The sequence below is a fragment of the Triturus cristatus genome, chromosome 3_2, assembly GCF_964204655.1.
Source record: "Triturus cristatus chromosome 3_2, aTriCri1.1, whole genome shotgun sequence".
Lineage (NCBI taxonomy): Eukaryota > Metazoa > Chordata > Amphibia > Caudata > Salamandridae > Triturus > Triturus cristatus.
The window spans coordinates 1,040,368,861-1,040,390,431 of NC_140584.1; the positions used below are offsets into that span (position 1 = coordinate 1,040,368,861).

The following is a 21,571-nucleotide window of genomic DNA, read 5'->3' on the forward strand; positions in this document are numbered from 1 at the left end:
TGACAGCTACTCTACAGGGGGCAACAATGCTGCCTTCGGGCACCACAGGTGGGCAGCAGGCAGCAGCAATGAAAAGATTGTCTCACAACCAATGAACAGGTAAACCACAGTCAGCAGTGCAAGCTTCTCCAGCACACAAAGGCAGCTACAGAACAGGGAGCAGCAATGAAGAGATTGTCTCACAACCAATGAACAGGTAAACCACAGCCAGCAGTGCAAGCTTCTCCGGCACACAAAGGCAGCTACAGAACAGGGAGCAACAATGAAGAGATTGTCTCACCATTGAACAGGTAAACCACAGTCAGCAGTGCAAGCTTCTCCAGCACGCACAGGGCAGCTACAGAACAGAGAGTAGCAATGATTCAATCAGACATAGCAGGTGCCAACAGGCAGCAATAATTATAATATTCTATAATAAACAAAGTTCAGGTACAGCAATGAGGGCAGTGCAAGCTTCTACGGCACACACAGGACAGCTACAACAATGCGTCATTTGGACACAGCTGACGCCCAACAGGGAGCAGCAATGATTCCCTCACAAACAAAGAGCAGATAAAACTCAGACAGCAGTGCAAGCTTCTACGGCACACACAGGACAGCTACAGAACAGGGAGCAACAATGCGTCATTCAGACCCTGGATGTAGGCAACAGGCAGCAGCAATGATACGATTCTCTCACAAAGAACAGATAAAAAAAGACAGCAGTGCAAGCTTCTCTGTCATAAACACAGGACAGCTACATAACATGGAGCAACAATGCTTCATTCAGACCCTGGAAGTAGACAACAGGCAGCAGTAATGATAAGAATCCCTCACCAACAAAGAACAGATAAAAATTAGACAGCAGTGCAAGCTTCTGCGTCACAAACAGAACATCTACAGAACAGGGAGCAACAATGCGTCATTCAGACCCTGGATGTAGGCAACAGGCAGCAGCAATGATACGATTCTCTCACAAAGAACAGATAAAAAAGAGAGGAGTGCAAGCTTCTCTGTCATAAACACAGGACAGCTACATAACAGGGAGCAACAATGCTTCATTCAGACCCTGGAAGTAGACAACAGGCAGCAGTAATGATAAGAATCCCTCACCAACAAAGAACAGATAGAAATCAGACAGCAGTGCAAGCTTCTGCATCACAAACAGGACAGCTACAGAACAGGGAGCAACAATGCGTCACTCAGACCCTGGATGTAGGCAACAGGCAGCAGCAATGATACGATTCTCTTACAAACAAAGAACAGCTAAAACCGTCAGCAGTGCAAGCTTCTCTGTCATAAACACAGGACAGCTACAGAACAGGGAGCAACAATGCGTCATTCAAACCCTGGATGTAGGCAACAGGCAGCAGCAATGATACGATTCTCTCACAAACAAAGAACAGCTAAAACAGACAGCAGTGCAAGCTTCTCTGTCGCTCTCACGAGATAGCTAAAGTACGGAAAGAAACAAAGCTTCATTCACAAACAGTAGGTACAGCGAGCAGCAGGATAAACTTAATCTCAGCATAGCACCAGTAGTTCGCCTTATCCTGTTTATTGTTTGCACTCGCCACACACTTCCATTTGTAGCTAACCCTTTATAATAGCAGACCTACAGGTAGCACAATGCACAGATAAAACCTGGTAGAAGCTTTTGTCTCTGAAATGAGTAGCCACGAGGTCTTTGCAGCGTTTACATGCCATAGTACAGGCAACAGGTAAACACATCATAAGCTACAACGACAAATGTTTTTGCCCCACTTCAAATGTGGCTAGCTCCCCCGGGCTTTTATTTCTTTGAATTCTCCTGCCTGTAGTTGCATTTTCCATTCCAAATGGATGAGTGCAAGTTTGAATATGCACAGAGAGAATATAGTTGAAAAGAGCTTTGGCGTGGTAAACCATGCAAGTATTGTCAAAGGTTGATTGTCTGGCAGTACTGTGTTGGCCGCTTTGTAAAGGTTGAGGAGAATTGATACCTAAATTGGTCACATCTCAGTGTTAAAGACACAGACATGAAGTGACTGTTAATTGCTGCCCCAGCCCTTGACTCCCAAACACAGCTCCCATTGGCACTACTCAAAATGAAGCAGACACAATAAAACACCTATTGCCTGCGGGCTGTGGTCCATGTGTTTCCCAGCCCCCACCTTGTGGCAGCCATGGATATCAAGAAATACTCAATAGGAAGGAGGCTGAGGGGACAAGAGAACTACAGCGAGCATCAATCACTAGCAGGGCAATCACCACTGGGCACTGGGAATCCAAGGCACATTATCTAATAAGAGAGCATGCCCAGCCCCAGGCCGATGTGAACACAAACCAGAACATGAATTCACCAGGTGGCACCAGTACAAATAGATCACTATTTACTGCCACAGCACATTGATGGTGCTGACAACACTTGTTTATTTTTAAACTAACTCAATAGTGCTCATTATGTCAACCATTGTGCAAAACAAATCCCTAGGAAACTATGGTGCTATTTAACAATATATCCAATAATTGCTAAATGATACTCAGAAAAGGCAGAGTGTGCGACTAGACTTGACTCATAAAATATTTTTATTCTTACAAATTTTTAAAAAAAAACTATGCTATACAATGTCTGCGTAATCACAATACAGATTCAATACAGCATACTTCATAATCCAATTGTTTATTATTGGGGTAAATGCAACATGATCAAAGATTATGCCAACAGATCACCAGATATTATATGATACTTTAAATAGGGTAGTTGCAATTATGAAAATAATTTAAGATAAAGTTACAACTGCATCAAAATGAATGACAGCATGATTAACAGAGGTAAGTATTTCATGCATCTGGTCAGCCAAGTCAGGAAGAATAATTTCCCCAGTGTGTATATCCGTGCTGAGAGACAAAAAAGGGGGTGGTGAGAGAGGGGGTGGCTTTGGTCGTGGATAGATCTTCATGGTATTGAGTCAGCCTCAGAAGAATGAAATGCTGAGGGGTCCCATTGGGAAGTCTCCCTAAGACCACACAAATAATCACAGGAAGTGGATGCATCAGTTTTCAGAGCGAGGAGTGACTGACCCCTCGACTAACAAGGCAGCGGCTGTGGTGGTGCTCCTCTGTGGCTGCGCCTTTGGAAGGGTCTAGACTTTTTCTGGATTTACTGGGTGAAAAGTAAAAAATAGCAAATTAGCGCCTCAAACCAGTAACACTGGAAGTAAGAGGCGCATAAAGTATAGTGGAGAGGATGTGGTCTGACGTCTAGACTGCCGACTTTGGAGCTGGGAAACCAAGGTTCGAGCCTCAGGGTCGACTCCACATCCTGTGATTTTGTGCAAATCACTTAATCTCCCCTTGCCCACCAAAAAAAAAAATGAATGAATGTGTGCTTGTGTAATGTAAGTGGTGCTCATGTAAAGCGCTCCAATACCTTCGGGTTGAGTTTGCGCTATATAAATCTGCACAAAAAAAATAGTATTGATTTGCACTATTTTATTAGTGCTTACTGCCACTATGTGGGGCGCTGAAGCGCTTGTCTACATGAGCAGCAAGCTACATCGTGTAGGGTATGTGGTTGGGAGCATGTTGTCTTTGAACCAAGGTGGGAAGCGTTTCCATGCCGTGAGTGATGACCACTGAGGTGTGGTTATCGTGTTATGTGACACAGTGCATAGCATTGTGTTGGGTGATGATGTGTGAAACACATACATGCAGTTTTATGGTTTTCAGTATGTGCATATCTTTGTACAGCTCTGCAGTAGTGCTGCAATGGGGTGTTTGTAAGTGGCTTTATGGGAGAAGTTGCACAGGCTGACGGTGCTTCGGTGCATGAAAAGCATTGATACGGTCTGTGTTGGGAAGGAAAAATCCTCTGCATGGTAATGGATGTGCACCCCTGACCTGAGTTACAAAATGTACTGAGGTCTGGATCACTAATGCTGATTTTTTTTTATGGTCACAGCCAAAGGCAGATCATGTGTGTGCACCATGACATAGGCCTGTCTCACGGATTGCGGTCTTGTTGGACCGGGAAGGGCGCTCAAAGAGCTACCCTCAATGTCGTGGAAGGCTACTGTCTTCACCAGGAGTTAAGCAGCTCAAATGCCATAGTGGCAGTGTACTGTGTAGTGATCAGTAGGAGTCAATAGATCCTTTTCAACCTGTGTCACTGCAGTGAGGCCTACAGGCTCACTCCCTTTTTAAAGTGTTGCTGCTGTGTGCTTAACTCACCCTTCTCTGCATCAAAATGGTGTGAAGTGCTGCACTGTGCAGAAGAAGTGTATCTGTGCTGTGTGTATGTGTGCCTGGGGATGATGCCATAGAGGGACAATGCAGTTCTGAGCAGTGCATGCATGGTGAGGCATGGTGTACGCATGTGCTGGAGGTGCAAGAGCCTGAGAGTGGTACTGTACCTGAAGGGTGTAGTGCTGTGAAATGCGTGCAGGATAAGTGCATGTGTTGGGTGTATGCGTACCTGTGAGTGGCACAATACATAAAGGATATGGCGCTAGGCAGTGCACGCATGTTCAATGCTAGTGTTGGATGTACATATGCCTCTGAATGGTACATTACATAGAGGATACAGTACTGGGCAGTGCGTGTATACTGTGTATGAACAATACATGGAGGGCACTGGGTTCCATTTTGGGGGACCCAGGCCTGCATGGTGAAACATGGAGGGGAGGTAGAGGGATCCCCGAGACAGGTCTGTGGATTGCTGCATCCTGTAGCTGGGTGGGACACACACTGGAATGGGGAGGATCAGGCCTCCCTGCACACTTCAAAGGGGGCTCTTTGATACAGTGAGATGTTACAAGGAAGGAGCCTGGGCACCTCTCAGGAAGGAGATGGAGCTGATACGAGGATCATCAAGAGTAGGTGTGCAAACCCTGGGCTAACCTTTTGATGCACATATCACTGTGGCTGACATCCAGGTGTGAACTCTACTCACTCCCGTGGCCTGTGTTGTGGGACTATCAGCGTCGGAGACATCCATGCTGTCACAGACTGCGTTTCAAGAAGAAGAGAGGAAGCAAAGGAGTATGCTCTTAAAATTAAGCAGAACCCCAACATAAAACTTCAAAGGTGGATTATAAGAAGGGGAGGTCGACGCCTCAAAGATTGTCATCTGCCAAGCAGCCAGATGGGCTGTGAGAGGAGGGAAACCTCTACAAGACTTCTGCTTGAGACTGGGACTAGGGGCCAAGGCCTGATAGCCTCCCTGCCGGGTGAGGTGACATCACCCAAGGGATCCAAAACCACCTGGCCTGGAGCCTGGAGCCTGCAGCACCGGCGCCTGCCTGCTTGCCAAGGCTAGTGTGCGCTGTGTGGAAGAGGAGAACGTTGGAGGAAGCCATCGAGTGGACTCCCTGTGTGAGGCGTGAGAAGACAGCTGCTGCATCGATCAGTCATTATCTGTGTGCACGACGACCCCTATGTGCCAAGAGAGAACCGCCGTGAAGATAGCTGTGGTAAAGACTGCCATGCAGTAAGGGCCGAAGCCTTGCGCAGTAGAGGTGCAGTGATCCTGTATGCCAGAAGTGGCTGCTGTGGTAAAGACTGGCATGGGGAAGGGCCAAGGCCCTATGCGGTAGCGGTGCGGTGACCTCGCATGCCAAGAGTGGACGCTATGGGGAAAGACTGCATGCAGTAGGGCCCGAAACCTTGTGCAGCAGTGGTGCGGCAAGCCAGTATGCCAGGAGGGACTGCTGTGGATAACTTTGCCGTGTTGACTGGACCAGAGCCTATCGACAGTGAGCGACGGTGACCACTAGGTTACCAGGAGCAACAAGGACTGCAACTGGCTCGACCCTTTTGGATGAGTGAGGACACCAGGGGAACACTGTCACCCGAGTGGAACTAAGAACAGGATCATCGTAGCTTTCCCCCATCGGGTGCGTGTGAACACTTACGCTGCAGGAAAAGCGCAGGAATTTCCTAATGGCTGCAGGAGCTCAACTGCGAGGGGGAGTGCCTGTGCCCGCCGAGTGCAGCCGCTGAGTCTGCATGTGAACGACTCACCTGACTTGGACAGGAGCCGATGCGAGCACCCGCAGTCGTGGCGCACTCCAAGACTCAGAACGCTACACTACTGCCGGAGTGGGTAAGACCTGATTCGGGCCTGACAGCCCCAGGGGAACTTGCTTCTAAAAACAGGCGCATGTGCGCTGGAACATTATTGACTTTAAATCAGAGTCATAGTGGACTCTTGAGACTCGGACTACTAATGGGGCATACTCTGGATCTTACCAATAGTGATATCGAATGGGGAATAACCACGATTGCTAACGCGGGGAGTGAGTGGGACAGGGAATCACCAGAGAGACACTAGAGGCCCGACTTTAGGGAAGAACTGGGTAATTGTTTGTGAATGTCGTATTCCTTCTGAGTGTGGTTAGCTGTAGAAATAAAATACTTCTCTTTTGTTATAAAGGTGAGTATTTAGCTAGACAATGATTTATTGCTGCGGCTGAACGCATTTTGAGTTGTGAGCCTCTGTTCACTAATCTGTAGCCACACCTTCCCTCCGAGGGATCCTTGGGCTGCTTGGACCACGCAACCCTGCGAGTCAAGTGCAGAGGGGTACTTCGCCCAGTTACTCGGGATCCATAGGAAGTCGGTACACAGGACATTAGGCGCATAAGGCCTCAACCCCCACGGTTGGGCCCAGTTGAACCCGCGTGCCCCGTGGCCATCTGAAAGGGGTTCTGACAGTCTGTTCACACGTCATGAGTGTCGCCCCGAGGTAGCCTTGGCAGGTTGTGAACTGTGGCACTACATGTATCCGTAAAGTGGCACAACAAGCTCCCAAATCTAAAGGGCAGCTGGCTGAAGCTATGCCTCGGTGCAAGGTACTCGGTTAAAGAAACAAATTACGAACTGTGATGTAAAGCATGTCATTATTGTAATTACAAAAGTGCATTCACAGCCATCCTTGCACTCGTTGTAAAGCACTCTTATCACTCTTTGCGATGGTGCCCATGCTAAAGAACAAAAACGAAATAAACAAAATCCCTGGGGCCGGTTGGCATCTATGCCAGCTTGACTCCTTCCCCTGGACCTGAGGATGCCTTTTTGTTTACAGGACACGCACATATAGTGTTGCAGTCCACGTCATGCCTGAAGACTTTCCTTGCTTCCATGCGTGACTCTTAAGGACGTAGTGTTCCCGGTCTGAAATGAAACCGCCACAACAGGCGCGTAGCTAGGGGGGGGCGGTGGGGGCGGACCGCCCCAGGCGGCCAGGCGCGTAGCTAGGGGGGGGCGGTGGGGGCGGACCGTCTCAGGCGGCACTATTTTTAGGGCGGCCGCTCAGCACTGGTGGCCCGTTGCGGCTGCGGCGGCCTTTATAATTTATTTAGGGACAGACTTGACTGTCACTAAATAAATTATAAAGTCCACCGCGGCCGCAACGGCGCGCGCGGCCGGCGGCCCAGTTAAAAAGTTCAACTTCAAGCAGCGCGGTGAGCGCGCTGCGCACTGCGCGCACCTGACCAGCATACCTACTTGTTTGTGGTGCACCAGTGCGTCAGCACCTGCTGCAGTGCTGCCTTGCCATCATGACGTCGGTCGGTTCCGGTTCGGCAAGACTAGAGCCAAGACTTCGTATTGGTCCGTCCCATCCCAGCCTGCTCCAGGGCCGTCAATCTTGGAGAGCGCGCGCCAGCGCTACCAATGACGGCCCTGGGCTATATTTTTGCCCGGCCCTCGCGATGAGAACGTAGTGGTGACGCGTCACGTGCTTCACCACTACGCACTCTCGTGAGGACCCAATTCTGTGCAGCACAGGTCGGAGTCGGAGAAAATAAGTTTGTTTCCTATTCCCCTTTCCTGACCCTTGCAGCTGCTTATCACATCAGGCTGTGACACAAAGTTCGACTAGTAGGTAAGAGAATGTGTTACTATTTTTTTTCTTTTAAAAATATGTGCAGGCCCAGCAGGACACATACTTCGTGTGCGCTTCATTTAAACAGTTTTTATCCTTCTCATGGCCGATGCAGGACACAATATGACAACGCAATTCAGAATGCCCAGATAACGCTGGTGATTAATGATCCTGCTGGAGAGCATTCGTTTGTCTGTTGGTAGTTTTTAAGTGCAGATGAACTGTATTTTATGCGGATAGCTCAGTGGGTTACTGCGTTTGTCACAGAGATCCTTGTGTTACTTACAGTTCAGAAGTTACAATCCTAACATAGGACAGTGACCAATGAACTGTCATCAAAGAGCTGCATACAAACATGAATGGTATAGTTTTTTTTGTTTTGTGATATAGTTAGAACTTCCTCAGTCTTTCATCATTCTAATGTTGCTAAAATGAGTATGTTTGAGCAGAGATACATTTTTATCAGTAAAGCTGACCCCCAGGGAATACTCTTTTAAATCCTAAGGTTGTGTTTCCCCAGACCAAACCCTCTCAAAATATACTGCCCACCAGTATGGATGACATGTGATTCCTACACCTTGTAATCCTCATTGGCTTATGTGACATTCCCTGTAGACTGATTTACATACTTGTATGATTCATTGTCTCTGTATAATGTGTTCGTGGTGTAAAGTGCTGACACACTACACTGATATGAGTAGCGCTAAACAACAAATGCATATGAGAGAGGGGCTACGGAGCGATGAGGGGCACTGGTGGAGGGTGGCAGTGAGGGAATCTGAGGAGGAGGTAGTCGGAGGGGCTGTGGAGCGATGAGGGGCACTGGTGGAGGGTGACTGCAGAGCTCGAGTCGGGGTACCAGGCGGGTGGACGGTGTCCCCTCACTTATTTTAACAGGAGCTCGATTACTGGAGCAAATGGAGCTACACATTTACTCTTTGGCCTCTCTGGGGCGAGATCGGAGCTCATTCAGAACGCTGCTCACGCGCTGGCTTCTCTGATGCAATGGCATCTAAGGGGTGAGCGAGGGGAGGCAATGAGTCTGATGGTGCAAGCCAGTTTCGTGACATTACTTCCTGTTGTGACGTCAGCGTCCCCCCACTTCTTTTTTTAGGACTTGTGCCCTGGGTGACAGTGAGGGAATCCAAGGAAGAGGTCATGGTGGTTAGGGGGAGCTAGGGTGAGATGAGGAGCACTGGTGGAGGGTGGTAGTGAGGGAGTCTGAGGAGGAGGTCATGAGGGGGAGAGGATGCAGAGAGATATGGGGCACTGGTGGATGGTGGCAGTGAGGGAGTCCAAGGAGGAGGTCATGAGGGGGATGGGCTATGGGGAGATGAGGGGCACTTGTGGCGTGAGGCAGTGAGGGAATCTGAGGAGGAGGTCACTTGGGAGGCCATGGAGGGACGAGGGGCACTGTTTGAAGGTGGTAGTAAAGGTATTTACGGAGAAAGAGGTTATTAGTGTGGCGCCAAAAAAGACTTTCGCATCAGCGCTAAATCCGGCCGTGTCATGGCCTTTCTGTTTTTGTTTATTTAATTAGCAGTCGGGTCATAAGGGCTACTGTGGAACATACTTTAAAGTGCTGCTAATTATATTTACTGCTCTATTCAATGTTTTAAGTTTGAAGGTGATTTTACTAATGTTTTTACCGGGAAAAAGCAAAGTGGAGCCCGATAGTGCCTGATATGGGGCTGGGGCCCAAGGTCAGCTGTGAGATAAGGTGCACTGGAGAGAGGAGTAGTGGATAATCAAGCCTGTAAGGGAGAGCGTTGCCGAGTCCGGGGTCAGGTGGAGGTAGTAATGAAGAGGGATCCTCCATGAAGGCTCAAACAGATGGAGCCTGAGTAGTATCACTTGCCTGATACTCCCACCTCAGAAACATCCTCTTCCCATCAAAGGAACATTACATGGAAAAAACACTTTTTGTGAGTGATAATATTTAGAAAGAGATTTGGAAAAGAGTGAGTTTTACTGGTCCTTATAAGACTAAGAAGAGATAAAGGAGGGCCCTGAAGCAGGCCTGCCCAGACATATATGTGACAAATCGAGCCCGCAGTGGCCCACCCAAATGCACCCTTGGCCCACCCAAATAAAAATTCCTGGAGCCGGGCCTGATGTGTGGCAAGAATATTTGTGCATGTTTGTTGTGTGGCATTGCTCTGTGGTGGTGACTGTTTTTAAGCTGCCTCATCTGGAGGCATCCGACTGGGCCTCAGTGGGTTTATCATGCTGGCTACGATGCATGCGAGTATTTTACAATGAACATTTATGTGCGATGGGGATAGTGATATGTATGGTTAGGGTTGAATGGCCACACAGTGTTAAAGATCCTCAACCCTTTACGTTCAAAGAATGGGTGAGCACAGCTCTAAACGGTTTGAAGCTGAAAGCATGGCTCTCCACAGAGAAGAGGCATGGGGCTTCAGAAAGCATTCCATAAGCGATCAATGACTGGATGTATAATAATGTTAACAGACAAATCTTGTGGTTTCAGCATCTGAGCAGTACTTCCAAAATTAAGACCCATTACACACATTAAAATCCCACTCCACATTGAGGAAGAATGTAACAGCTTGGACCCAGGGGCTTAGTTGATCCTCGACCATTTACATTCAAACAATGGATGTCTGAAGCTGACAGCATGGCACTCCACAGAGCAGCCCTGCCCTGGCACTGCCTCCCAGCCCGTGTCTCTCTCGGCAGTGGCTCCCTTCCTGTGCCCTGGGTAGACTTGGGGGGTAAGTTACAGGCTCAGCCCACAGGACAGGCGGCTCTCAGCTTCCCACCATTGGCCGCACTTCCAGCCCATTAGGAAAATGAAGACCTCTCTCCGGTTGCCCGAGCGGCTAATGCCGTTTTCTGGAAACCCTCCTCATTCTCTTTATCACTCCCTGGCCTCTCTCCCTCACACACTCCCCATTCTCTTCATCACTCCCTGGCCTCTCTCCCTCACACTGGCCCTCCTCATTCTCTTCCTGTCTCACCTGTTGGTCGCCCCCCTAAGTATGTGCATCTACAGTCCCTCTACCAATTTGCCTGCCTCTACTCCTTCATTATCTACCGCTGCTCTCTGACACAAGCCTGACCATGTTATTGCACGTTCTTTTTTCTTCCTGCATCGCGTCCTCTTCCATGAGGTCCCCTCCCTGTCCGGGGTGTGTCTTGCTGTGCATTGCCCTCCCAGGTTCTTTCGTGTCCTCCGTCCCCAGACGTGAACCAACCCCTGCCATAGAGACCCTGGCTCTGGCTGCCACCACTGTGGAGTGCTGCTGGAGGCTGAGTGAGGTAAGAGCTAAACGTTTTCAGAGGGGATATTTAGTGAGTGGCAGAGTGGCAGCATAGCTGCCAAGGTTTCAGATGTGTGACATTTTCTCATAACTTCAGTGTAATTATGATTGACATTTCAACAATTATGAGCATAGCTCCCAAGGTTTCAAATTGCTATGTGTGACATTTTCATAATTCAATTGTAATTGTGAGTGACATTTCAACGACTATGAGTGACACTTCTTTGCGAGCAAAACTCAAGAAATGAAGACGAGGGAGATATATATATATATATATATATATATATATATCCAAACGCTAAGATACGGAAGTCTGGAGCTTCTCACGTGGCGGTCCCGGATGGGCTCCGTTACCCATATATTCCACACGCACACCTTCGCAATTCCGAAAGAAATTCCAGGACTCTCAGGATTCGTTAGAAAAGGATTTATTGGGCTGTGTCACGCCTCACCAACGCGTTTCGCTTGATAGCTTTTTCACGGTATGGCGGCAGTCTCGTTTTCCTTGTTTACATACTGCCTCAAAAAGGCTGACATAAAAGTAGGACTGAATTAATACAATGTTATTATGTTGTAAGTACAGGCGCCATCTTGGCATGTTGTTAATAAAAGCGAAAATAATGCGCAATCAAAGAGATACAACAGCATAACATGGGTCATGAATAAAATATTAAGACCTAGTTACTAAAGCAAAACAACATCACAACATGTTTTATGTTGGCAATATAATCATAGTGCATTTGGAAAATTGAGTTCAATGTCAATCACTAATTGTCAATAAAGCATTATTGACGTTTTGAATTTCATGCCCAAGTGGGCTTTAGTTACACCGAATCACAATGTCAGAGAAGGAATTCAGTCTGATGCGACTGATCACGTTTTAAAATAAAGTTGTCTCAAACTTTACAACTAATCACGTAATTGAGTTATATACACGATTAAACAACCTATTTTATCAGTGATACTCATATTAAATCCTTTCACAATTGCGCTGAAAAACGATATCCTTCTTATCATCACCGCAGTAATATCAACTCAAGGAACTTTAAACCAAAATAAGTTCACGTTTCACTTGATCTTGGTGTTGACTTAAGGCACAAATGTCATGTTCTTTCGGTGCTATTACTAACCTGCATCGTTCAGTCTCGCCCAAGTGGGCCAAAATGACATTGAGCTCCTTATCTATGCAAGCTTGTATCAATAATCAATTGCTGTTGAAATCTCTTAAACAATTCATCTTTTACATTTTAACATTGTCCTACATTACGGGAGATAGAGACATCCGCCTCAATAAAAATTCATTTTAACTGTACAGGCACTATGATTATATTGCCAACATAAAACATGTTGTGATATTGTTTTGCTTTAGTAACTAGGTCTTAATATTTTATTCATGACCCATGTTATGCTGTTGTATCTCTTTGATTGCGCATTATTTTCGCTTTTATTAACAACATGCCAAGATGGCGCCTGTACTTACAACATAATAACATTGTATTAATTCAGTCCTACTTTTATGTCAGCCTTTTTGAGGCAGTATGTAAACAAGGAAAACGAGACTGCCGCCATTCCGTGAAAAAGCTATCAAGCGAAACGCGTTGGTGAGGCGTGACACAGCCCAATAAATCCTTTTCTAACGAATCCTGAGAGTCCTGGAATTTCTTTCGGAATTGCGAAGGTGTGCGTGTGGAATATATATATATATATATATATATATATATATATATCTATATATATATATCTATATATATAGAGATATATATATATATCTATATATATATCTATATATAAAACATGAAAAATAGTTCAATGTATTTTGTCATCCTCGCCTTTCATCCATCATTCGTAAAGAAATGTTTTCTTTGTGCATGTATTTACTGAATTAATATTAATTGCATAAGAAAATGAAAAAGAAACATTATTCATTGTGCACATGAATGTTCTTAGGAACTTATTTTAATCTGTTTATTTTAAGCACACCTTCAGAGGTTCAAATATTCACATTTACAATTCTTTTTCCTTTTTCTTTTTCTTTTCTCTTCTTTTCACTACAGGAGGAAAGGCAGGGACCCATACCACAGGGGTGGCATCACATTCACGGGTCCCCAACCTTTTTTCCGAAGGCACAACAATATGCGGTATCTTTTCTAATTCAATAAATGTCACTATAATAATTTTTCCGTGAAGCCCTTTCGACCTTTGTGGAGGACTAAAGACTGTGTCTTATGATGGAAACTAGGAACGGATATATGATTACGGATTTTCCCAGCACGACCATTAATTATTGCCATTGGAGTCTAACCTTAGTATTCCAGGAGGTGGAGGCCATGCATAACACCAACGGAGGTTGTCTTCATTCTTCCATGACACACACAACATGGGCACTTGTCCGTAATTCTGATCACCCTCACTAAATGGTGTCATAACTTCAACCAGGTCAATAGTCTCCACTAAGAAATATGCAGTAGATACATGCATGTCGGGATCAGCCCAAGATTTTCACTGAGAATCACTATATTTTTATTCCTAACCACATCGGTATTTAGACTCTCACACAACTTCACGGATTGTGTATTCTTTTACCATTCATTTTTCTCGTGCTCCGAGAGGCTTAACATTTGTGAATTTTCACTTTACAACAAATATGATGTATGCTTACTTGTCATTGCAATGCGAACACTTTTTCTGCGCAATTTTATATTTAACTTTATTGACACGTATCGTGCACAATATATGCCGATTAGAAATATCATGCAGTATTGAATAATACTAAGTGTGTCGTGATATTTAGAATTCACAATGTGTAGATATTCTGTTCCACTTATGTATTCATCCACATTGGCAAATACACCATGTAATATATAATGCATTCACAGTTGGGAAATCCCAGGCTATTTACCATGCCAATATGGCCGCGACATTCACATCACTTTAGTAAGTGTTTACATGTATACAACCATTTTTTATGTTTACTACCTCGAGAAGTACGATTTGTTTATAAAAATGGTGACATTGACATCAATTTCCATCGTGTGAACAAGGCTGTTTAGCCGAAACGCGTAGCGTGGAAATAAACATCCCACTGGGTACTTACTTTGGAGCCTGAGAGTGTGTTTTATCGCAACTTGACGACTAACAAATATATCTATATATATATATATATATATAGATAGATATATATATATATCAGTAATTACACCCATTTGAGCAATGAGAAACTCTAAGAAGACTAAAACTGGTGCAAATGTCTGCGGCGGCGGACTCATAATTGCAATAAAATTATGAAAATATCACACCTAGCAATCTGAAAGCTTGGCAGCTATGCACTTTGAGGCTGCTCTTTACCAACTGACGTTAGAACTACTCAAAACAACAATGTACAGTAGAACTCTTCTTACTGTGTATCATCTGTGACTTGTCCATGCACATCAAGGGTTGAATCTCTTTGGCAGTACCCCCATATAAGTCATGTAGATTGCACAATTTTCTTCTCTAATGTATAATTCAGATGTAGTTTACTCAAATTATTTTAACTTATGTTGGTAATAGATTTTAATGGGCACATATAACAGGGGGGCACAGTAGTATAGCACAATACAGCCCATCCCATAATCTCCATGATTATCTCATGTACATCCAGGGTTCGATTCCCTGGCTTTACATCCCTTTAATTTTCAGTTTGATTGTTATTGTCTTCTTTAATTTAGCCAAAATGTATGTGTGGTATTAGTTTGGCAATATATTTAAATAGACACACCTAACAGCATCTCATGTAAGTTTAGCATAATGCAGCCTACCTGGTATGCTCAAGACTCACCTATGTACATCTACTTCCTTTAATCTAGATGTATTTCACTTAAATTTTAGCAGCTGACAATCACACTTAACATGCTTGATGTCGTCTTTGTCTTGTATCTATTTATTTGCCCTGCACAATTCTTTATTTCGAAACATTGACCATTCTTGGCCGACATCACTGTGGTTTAATATTTCTTGTTTCTTCTGAATATTCAAGGTGTGCCGCAGCGCTGGAGCAGTTTGTCCCGGGTCTTGGATAGAGTTGAACAAGTTCCCATGGCCCCCACAACTGTGTTTAAGGATTGTGATCATAATGTGTCGCCCCTCCCTGTATTTTAGCTTTGGGCCCCCAGGCAGGCTGTGCACCATGTGTGTGCTGAGGCTGCTGTGAAGGAGAGATGCACCATTACAAGCTGGTTTTGGGTACCAAGATCACACGTCTTTTCATTCCCAGGGAGTTGGTTGCTGCTGCTTGGAAGTAATGACAGGGAGCGACCCCTGGTTGTTGCCTTTGGCCACCAGAGTGGGCTTTGTATCTGGTCTGTGTTGGCAAGGTGGAGCTGACTGACCCCTTTATGCCGCGTTTAGTTTTAAGGGCACACAGTGAGTCATTCCCTGTGAATAATTAATTTGCTGTTTTTGAAAGATAAAGAATCACAGGCTTCGACACTGTTAAGTTGGTTTTGGGTCCACAGAGCACATCACGTTTGTGCAGGTCCCCACTGCTTTAATGGTGGGACCATGATGTATGGTCATTTAATGTCAGCTGTAGATGAAGGTTACATGAACAGTGTCATGTGTGTGCATGTTTGCATTGTGTTGAGGGGATTACCAGGTAATTGTTCACGCAGCTCTCTGATGGATGTCATATGCGGTTTTTCTGAGTCCCCAGATAGATCATGCAGTCTGTGTGTTCTCTTTTGTACTGCTAGTCACCGGTGTATTCAACTGTGTAGCCTTGGACCGTGTCATGTATGTGCATGTAACTTGCATGATCAAGGTAACTATTAGCGGCGATATTACGTTTTTCTCGGACCTCTTTGAAGTGCAAGTCCTCCTGCCGGGGGAGGGGGGGGCGGCAATCTGAGGGATAGCCCCGGGCGCCACAAGCTCTAGCTACGCCACTGCGCCACAAACAAACAAACGGAAGGTATCAGGCAAAGCATCATCGCAGTTTCATCCCCTCTCCGGCTCTCACAACGACACGCGCACCGCCGCGTGGACAGCCGCGCTCGCGCGCAAGTTGTGGCAGTGATTCTCCTCCGGGACCTTCCTGGTGCTGCGCTCTTTGATTGGCTCAGGTTTCAGACAGGGCTCAATGTCCCTCCGGGGCGTGCTACTGAAGCTGTCCCTTCCCTCCCCGAGGGCATAGATCTCAGTGAGGTCATCAAAGTCCAGCCCTCGCACTGCCTTGTATAAGAGACGGCTGTCTCTGCAGATCTGTTATAACAAAGAGCAGAGTGCAGCAAGCCAGACCTGTAACCTCGCACTTGCCACAAGACCGATCTGAATCCAGCTGCAAGCGACCCACCAGCCGTGATACCGTCTGCCAGAGCTGCACCAGCCAACATCTAACCATCTGGAACCATACCAGCCAACGACATATCATCCAGCGCTATACCAGCCAACAACTGACCACCAAGCATTGCACCGGTCAACGCTAGACCACCCAGCCTTGTACTGGCCTGCATCACAATAGCAAACGCAGTCCAGTAACTCCACCTTTGCTAAAGAACCGCCGCCATGTCCTTGGGAATGGAGATCGTTGGCATCGCCCTGGCTGCGATGGGCTGGGTGGGGGTCATCGTGTGCTGTGCGCTTCCCATGTGGCGAGTGACTGCTTTCACCGGCACAAGCATTGTCACTGCCCAGATAATATGGGAGGGCATGTGGATGAACTGTGTGGTGCAGAGCACGGGGCAGATGCAGTGCAAGGTCTACGACTCCATGTTGGCCCTACCTCAAGAACTTCAGGCTGCCCGAGCCCTGGTGGTCATCTCCATCGTGCTGGCCATCCTAGGTCTCATGATCTCCATCGTCGGCGCCAAGTGTACCAACTGCGTTGAAGATGAGTCCTCCAAGGCCAAAATCATGATAATTTCTGGGGTTATATTCCTCGTGGCTGGATTAATGGTCCTCATCCCCATCTCCTGGTCGGCCAACAGTGTTATCCGTGACTTCTACAACCCGCTGCTGGTGGAGTCACAGAAGAGGGAGCTGGGGGCCTCACTCTACATTGGATGGGCAGCATCTGCTCTCCTGTTGATTGGGGGTGCCATGCTCTGTTGTTCCTGCCCCCCCAAGCAGGAGAAATATCCAGCATCACGAGTGGCCTACTCAGCAGCCAAATCCACTGGACCAATATACGATCGCAAGGACTACGTCTGATCTGTGGCACGACCTACGACACTCTCGTCATCTGATTTCAACCAACACTTAGTCTTGAGAAGGACTATGAGACTTGGCCACCATCATCATTTCACACTGATTGCTCCATTTTGGGGAGTGAGAATTACTTTTAGGGGAGGCTGGGGAGTTAAAGAGTGGCTGGATTTTCGATTAAGGAAAATGGATGTGTCCAGGAGGCGCCCATGACCCTGCGGCAGTGCCGCAGCGCAGCCTTGTCTCCACCGGAGATGTTTGTCACCTTTCACAATTGCCTGAAAAGTTGGGACATCGATTGACTTTCTGCCAGTGCTTAGGACTTTCTTTAGCAGGGCAACCCCAACCGAACAGAGGCAAAGACTGTCATTGACTTTTCATGAAGACATTCTCAACTGGTGGAAGAAAGGGAGAACTGAGGTACAAGTGAAGAAGACATCCACCGGTGCTGGGGAGTGGTGAAACCGCCCCCCGAAAGACGGTTTGCAAGTGCTGCGTACAATGAGATTCATCTTGAGTAATGTTCAGTCTAGAGTTGTGTTGATCATTCAGGGAAGGGGGATTATGAAGAGCGGCCTCCACAGGCGAGTGGGGCCAGTTAGAATCATGAGGGAGCAGGAAAGGGCTAATAACCTGCTGTGGTTGTGGGTGGAGAGGAAGGTAGGTCTGTTACAAGCAACGCTACGCCACATATCTCAAGGCGGCACTCCGGCAGCCGCATTCTAACCTATACCGCATAGGTCAGAAGGAATGTAGGGGACTTATGGGACGCCCAGTTAAATAAGCCTAGACCCAGACAGACTTACTGGTGAGACCATTCTCCACCACTGCTACACATGCCCCATTTCTTGGCTGCCCCTGCAAGAAGGGATGGTAGAGCCCTGAATGCATTCTAGTGGCACCCTGGGATGCTGGATGGAAAGGGGTGGGGGGTGTCCCTGCTCACTTGTCTTCTTTGCATTCATGTGTTTGTTATTTTCGCTGTTTGCTCTGCCCCACCCCACCCTCCAAGGGCAGGTTCCAGGATGTGGGTTGCAGCGTGGCTCCCGGCTGCACCTGGGCTGCGCCCCACGGACTATCATTCTCGCAGCGAGTGATGGAAGGTCAGTGTGGGGGAGGGGGCCCGCCAGTAGCTCTCTGCTCCCAGGTTCCTTGGCAAGAAATAGGGCTCAACTCCCTTCAGAAGTGCAGCACCTTAAGGTTTCTGTGGCACAAATGTGTAGAAACTTTGCTGCCCTGAGCCCCCACCCTGCCCTCAGGTGACACTGGCTCGGTGCTACGGTGCCGATGCTTACAGGGTCTGAGCACACAGGCGCCCCTGGGGGAGGGGTCTGTCACAGCAGAAGGTGAAGTAGGAGTGCAGGGTCAAAGGGTGGGACCGAAGTACATGTAGGCAACCGCGGGAGGGGCTGAGCTGAAGACCAGAGGACCACAGTGGGACAGGAAGCGTGCATGTATCTGTGCTCCATTGTCATTTATGTGGGCAGCTTATTGGTGAGATTGAGTCTGCGCGTTTTCATTGTTTGCCTTTGTAACGTTATGTTGACATTTCATCAAGAATGCTGTTTATCTGCCGAGTGAACATAGCGCTAAAACGAGGCGGCTTTTTCTGAACAGCCGCATCGCCACATTTCTGTTTTCTATGCGCTTTGCTGAGCGCCTCCTGCGCCCCGGTCTCTGGGGTTGCCTCTGGCAGGTAACCAGCTCACATGAGCGTTACCTGTCTCCAGCAGGCAGAAGGCAACACATGGGCTATAAGGGGTCGGCACCTGGAGGGTGTAGAGAAGAGGGGGTACTGCTGGTTAGCAGAGGCCCCATGGGAAATAATCTTGGCAGCCATAGGTACGGGTAAGGGAGGTAGCAGGAAAGACGAAGCAAGCAAGGTGTAAGAAGGCTCGAGTCGCGGGAAACGGAGAAGTGTCACCGAGGGGAGGGGGAGGGGCACTGAGCTATGGAGAGATGCCACTGAGAGATGGCCCGAGGTGGAAGGGGAAATGACTGATGGAGAGAGGGGAATGAGAGAGGGAAATGAGGTGTGAAGAGACGATCCGAGACAGATGGAGAGATACAACTGAGAGGTGTGGAGGGAGGGCCCAGGTGGGTGGGGGACATGAGAGATAGGCAGTTTGCTACCTATGAGAGATGGAGAGAGAGCACAGAGAGGTGGAGAGAGTTCACACAGAGGTGGAGGGAAGGCACTCAGAGATGGAAAGAGGGTAATTTTCTCTCGGGGGGGGGGGGGGGTCGTAGCTCTCTCCCTCCTCATCCCACACCCTGCAAGCTGTGCCTGAGGCACCCCAGGGCTGGCTGGGTCTTAGTCTCCTATATGCTGCTGTTGTAGCGCTTTGTATGTTCCCGGAAGAAAACAAAGCACTGTTGGTTCTTATTGTTTTTGTGACTTATTGTATTTTTGCCCATGCATTTCACAATTTTTGTTGTTGATATTAAGCTAAACTTTTCAATAAAAGTCAGTGATTTAAAGACCTTTCCCTTGTCTCACACCATTTCTGCGTAGGGTAAGGTTGAATTGCACTGGGAGGGGAAAGAAATACCAGCTTTAAGATGGCGTCGATTCTAGCAGTGATTAACCAAAAGTTTGTCTGTACAAAATGGCCGACATCAACTGGTCAACCCATTGAAAATGCAAAAAGAGCCCTTAGTGGAACGAGAGGAGAGTATGCCACACCACAAAAAGCTGGAAGTCTGCTTTACTGAGAAGCCCCACCTTTGAGTGGAGGGGGAGTGTAAATAAATGTAAGGTACACGGAAGAACACGCACAAACCATCTTGTGTTTTAGGCTATAGCGCTTCATCAGCTGGAAATTCCAATTGTTCTCTGTCCTTAAAAAGCGTGGGCCTAAAAGTCCACACACGCAAAGTGCTGTTGGCTAAAAGCCATGGCTGGCTGAAGATAGCTTTGCAAATAACCAGGGCACAGTTCATGGTTACAAACGGGTAGACTGCGTCCACCCACTGTTTTCACATGGTGGACGTTGTCCACCCTGCCAAGAAGTTGGTCCCCTCTGAAATATGCTGAACTGGTCCCGGGACAAATTCCGCAGGGCAAGGGAGAAGCCATAACATTAAAATACCCCCCACTTTGAACCAAAGCTCTTATGGCAGCCACGTAAGTCATCACGGTCCTCCTGAGCAGAGCTCTCTTGTCTCTTCCATCCAGGCATCTATCCATACATCCTTTCATTCTTGCACCCATTCATATCCACCATTTTACATTTACATTCTGTCATTCATTCATTCTTTCACCCATATTCCAGTCTTTCACCATTTTGTCCCTCCATCCATCCATCAGTCCATCTATATCCAAGCCTATCCATCCATCTTCCAAACCTATTCATAAAACCCACCCACTCTTTCACTCATACATCCCTTCAATCACCCTTTCACTCCTCCCTCCATCCTTTTGCTCACCCATCCATCCATCCTCCCTTTTTCTCAACCATCCATCCTTTCACTTATCCATCCACCCTTCCATTCATCCACCCATCCTTTCACTCATCCACCCATCCTTTCACTCATTAATCCACCATTTCACTCATCCATCCACTTTGTTCACTCCCTATATATGAGATATGCAGGTACTGTAAGAATGTCTTATGTGTTCGTCTGGCCAGTATTTACACAAATAATAATTTAAAAGCCACAATTTCGTTTTATCTCTTTTATAGCGCAACGTATCCCATTGCAGGGTGTCAGAGAGCTTTATATCACACGAAAACAGTATACATTGACAATAAATCGCATAACTGTGTAAATCAAAGTACAGGATGTATTATAAAAGACAGTGAGGGTTACAAGGTGTAGGAATCACATGTCCTTCATAGCTCACTGTGCGATATTTGATGGGTTCCAATTTATAAACTGGAAGTAGAGATTGGATCTCTGTGTTAAAAGCAGTTACCTACGTATATACCAACATAAAATACAAATCTGCCAACTGCATGTTACCCGATGTGCTTTCCAGGAGACACATTAACCCTCTACACTACTTTTATTTGAAACGGGGAATAAACAAAACTCTGATCTCTCTGCTGAATGAGTTAACCTCTAGAGTTATCTCACCTTTATTATTACCCCCTGAGATTTACTGGGCACACAAAGATCTCTGCAGCAGGTCCCTTAGGATATTTTAAAATGCAGACTTTGCAACCAATCAAGCAAAACAGATTTACTGCATTTTTTGTTGCCAGGGCTGGACTGGCCGTAGCGGGCATCGGGCATTTACCCGGTGGGCCGCCAG

At 46.9% G+C, this 21,571-nt stretch overlaps 1 protein-coding gene across 1 annotated transcript; it reads left to right on the plus strand.

The window, feature by feature from the left end:
• The first annotated feature begins 16,391 nt into the window (after positions 1–16,391).
• Positions 16,392–19,797, plus strand: LOC146859066 (claudin-3-like). Its single transcript, XM_085649718.1, has one exon. The coding sequence runs from the start codon at positions 16,675–16,677 to the stop codon at positions 17,317–17,319; it is 645 nt and encodes a 214-aa protein (XP_085505844.1). The 5' UTR covers positions 16,392–16,674; the 3' UTR covers positions 17,320–19,797.
• Positions 19,798–21,571: the final 1,774 nt, after the last annotated feature.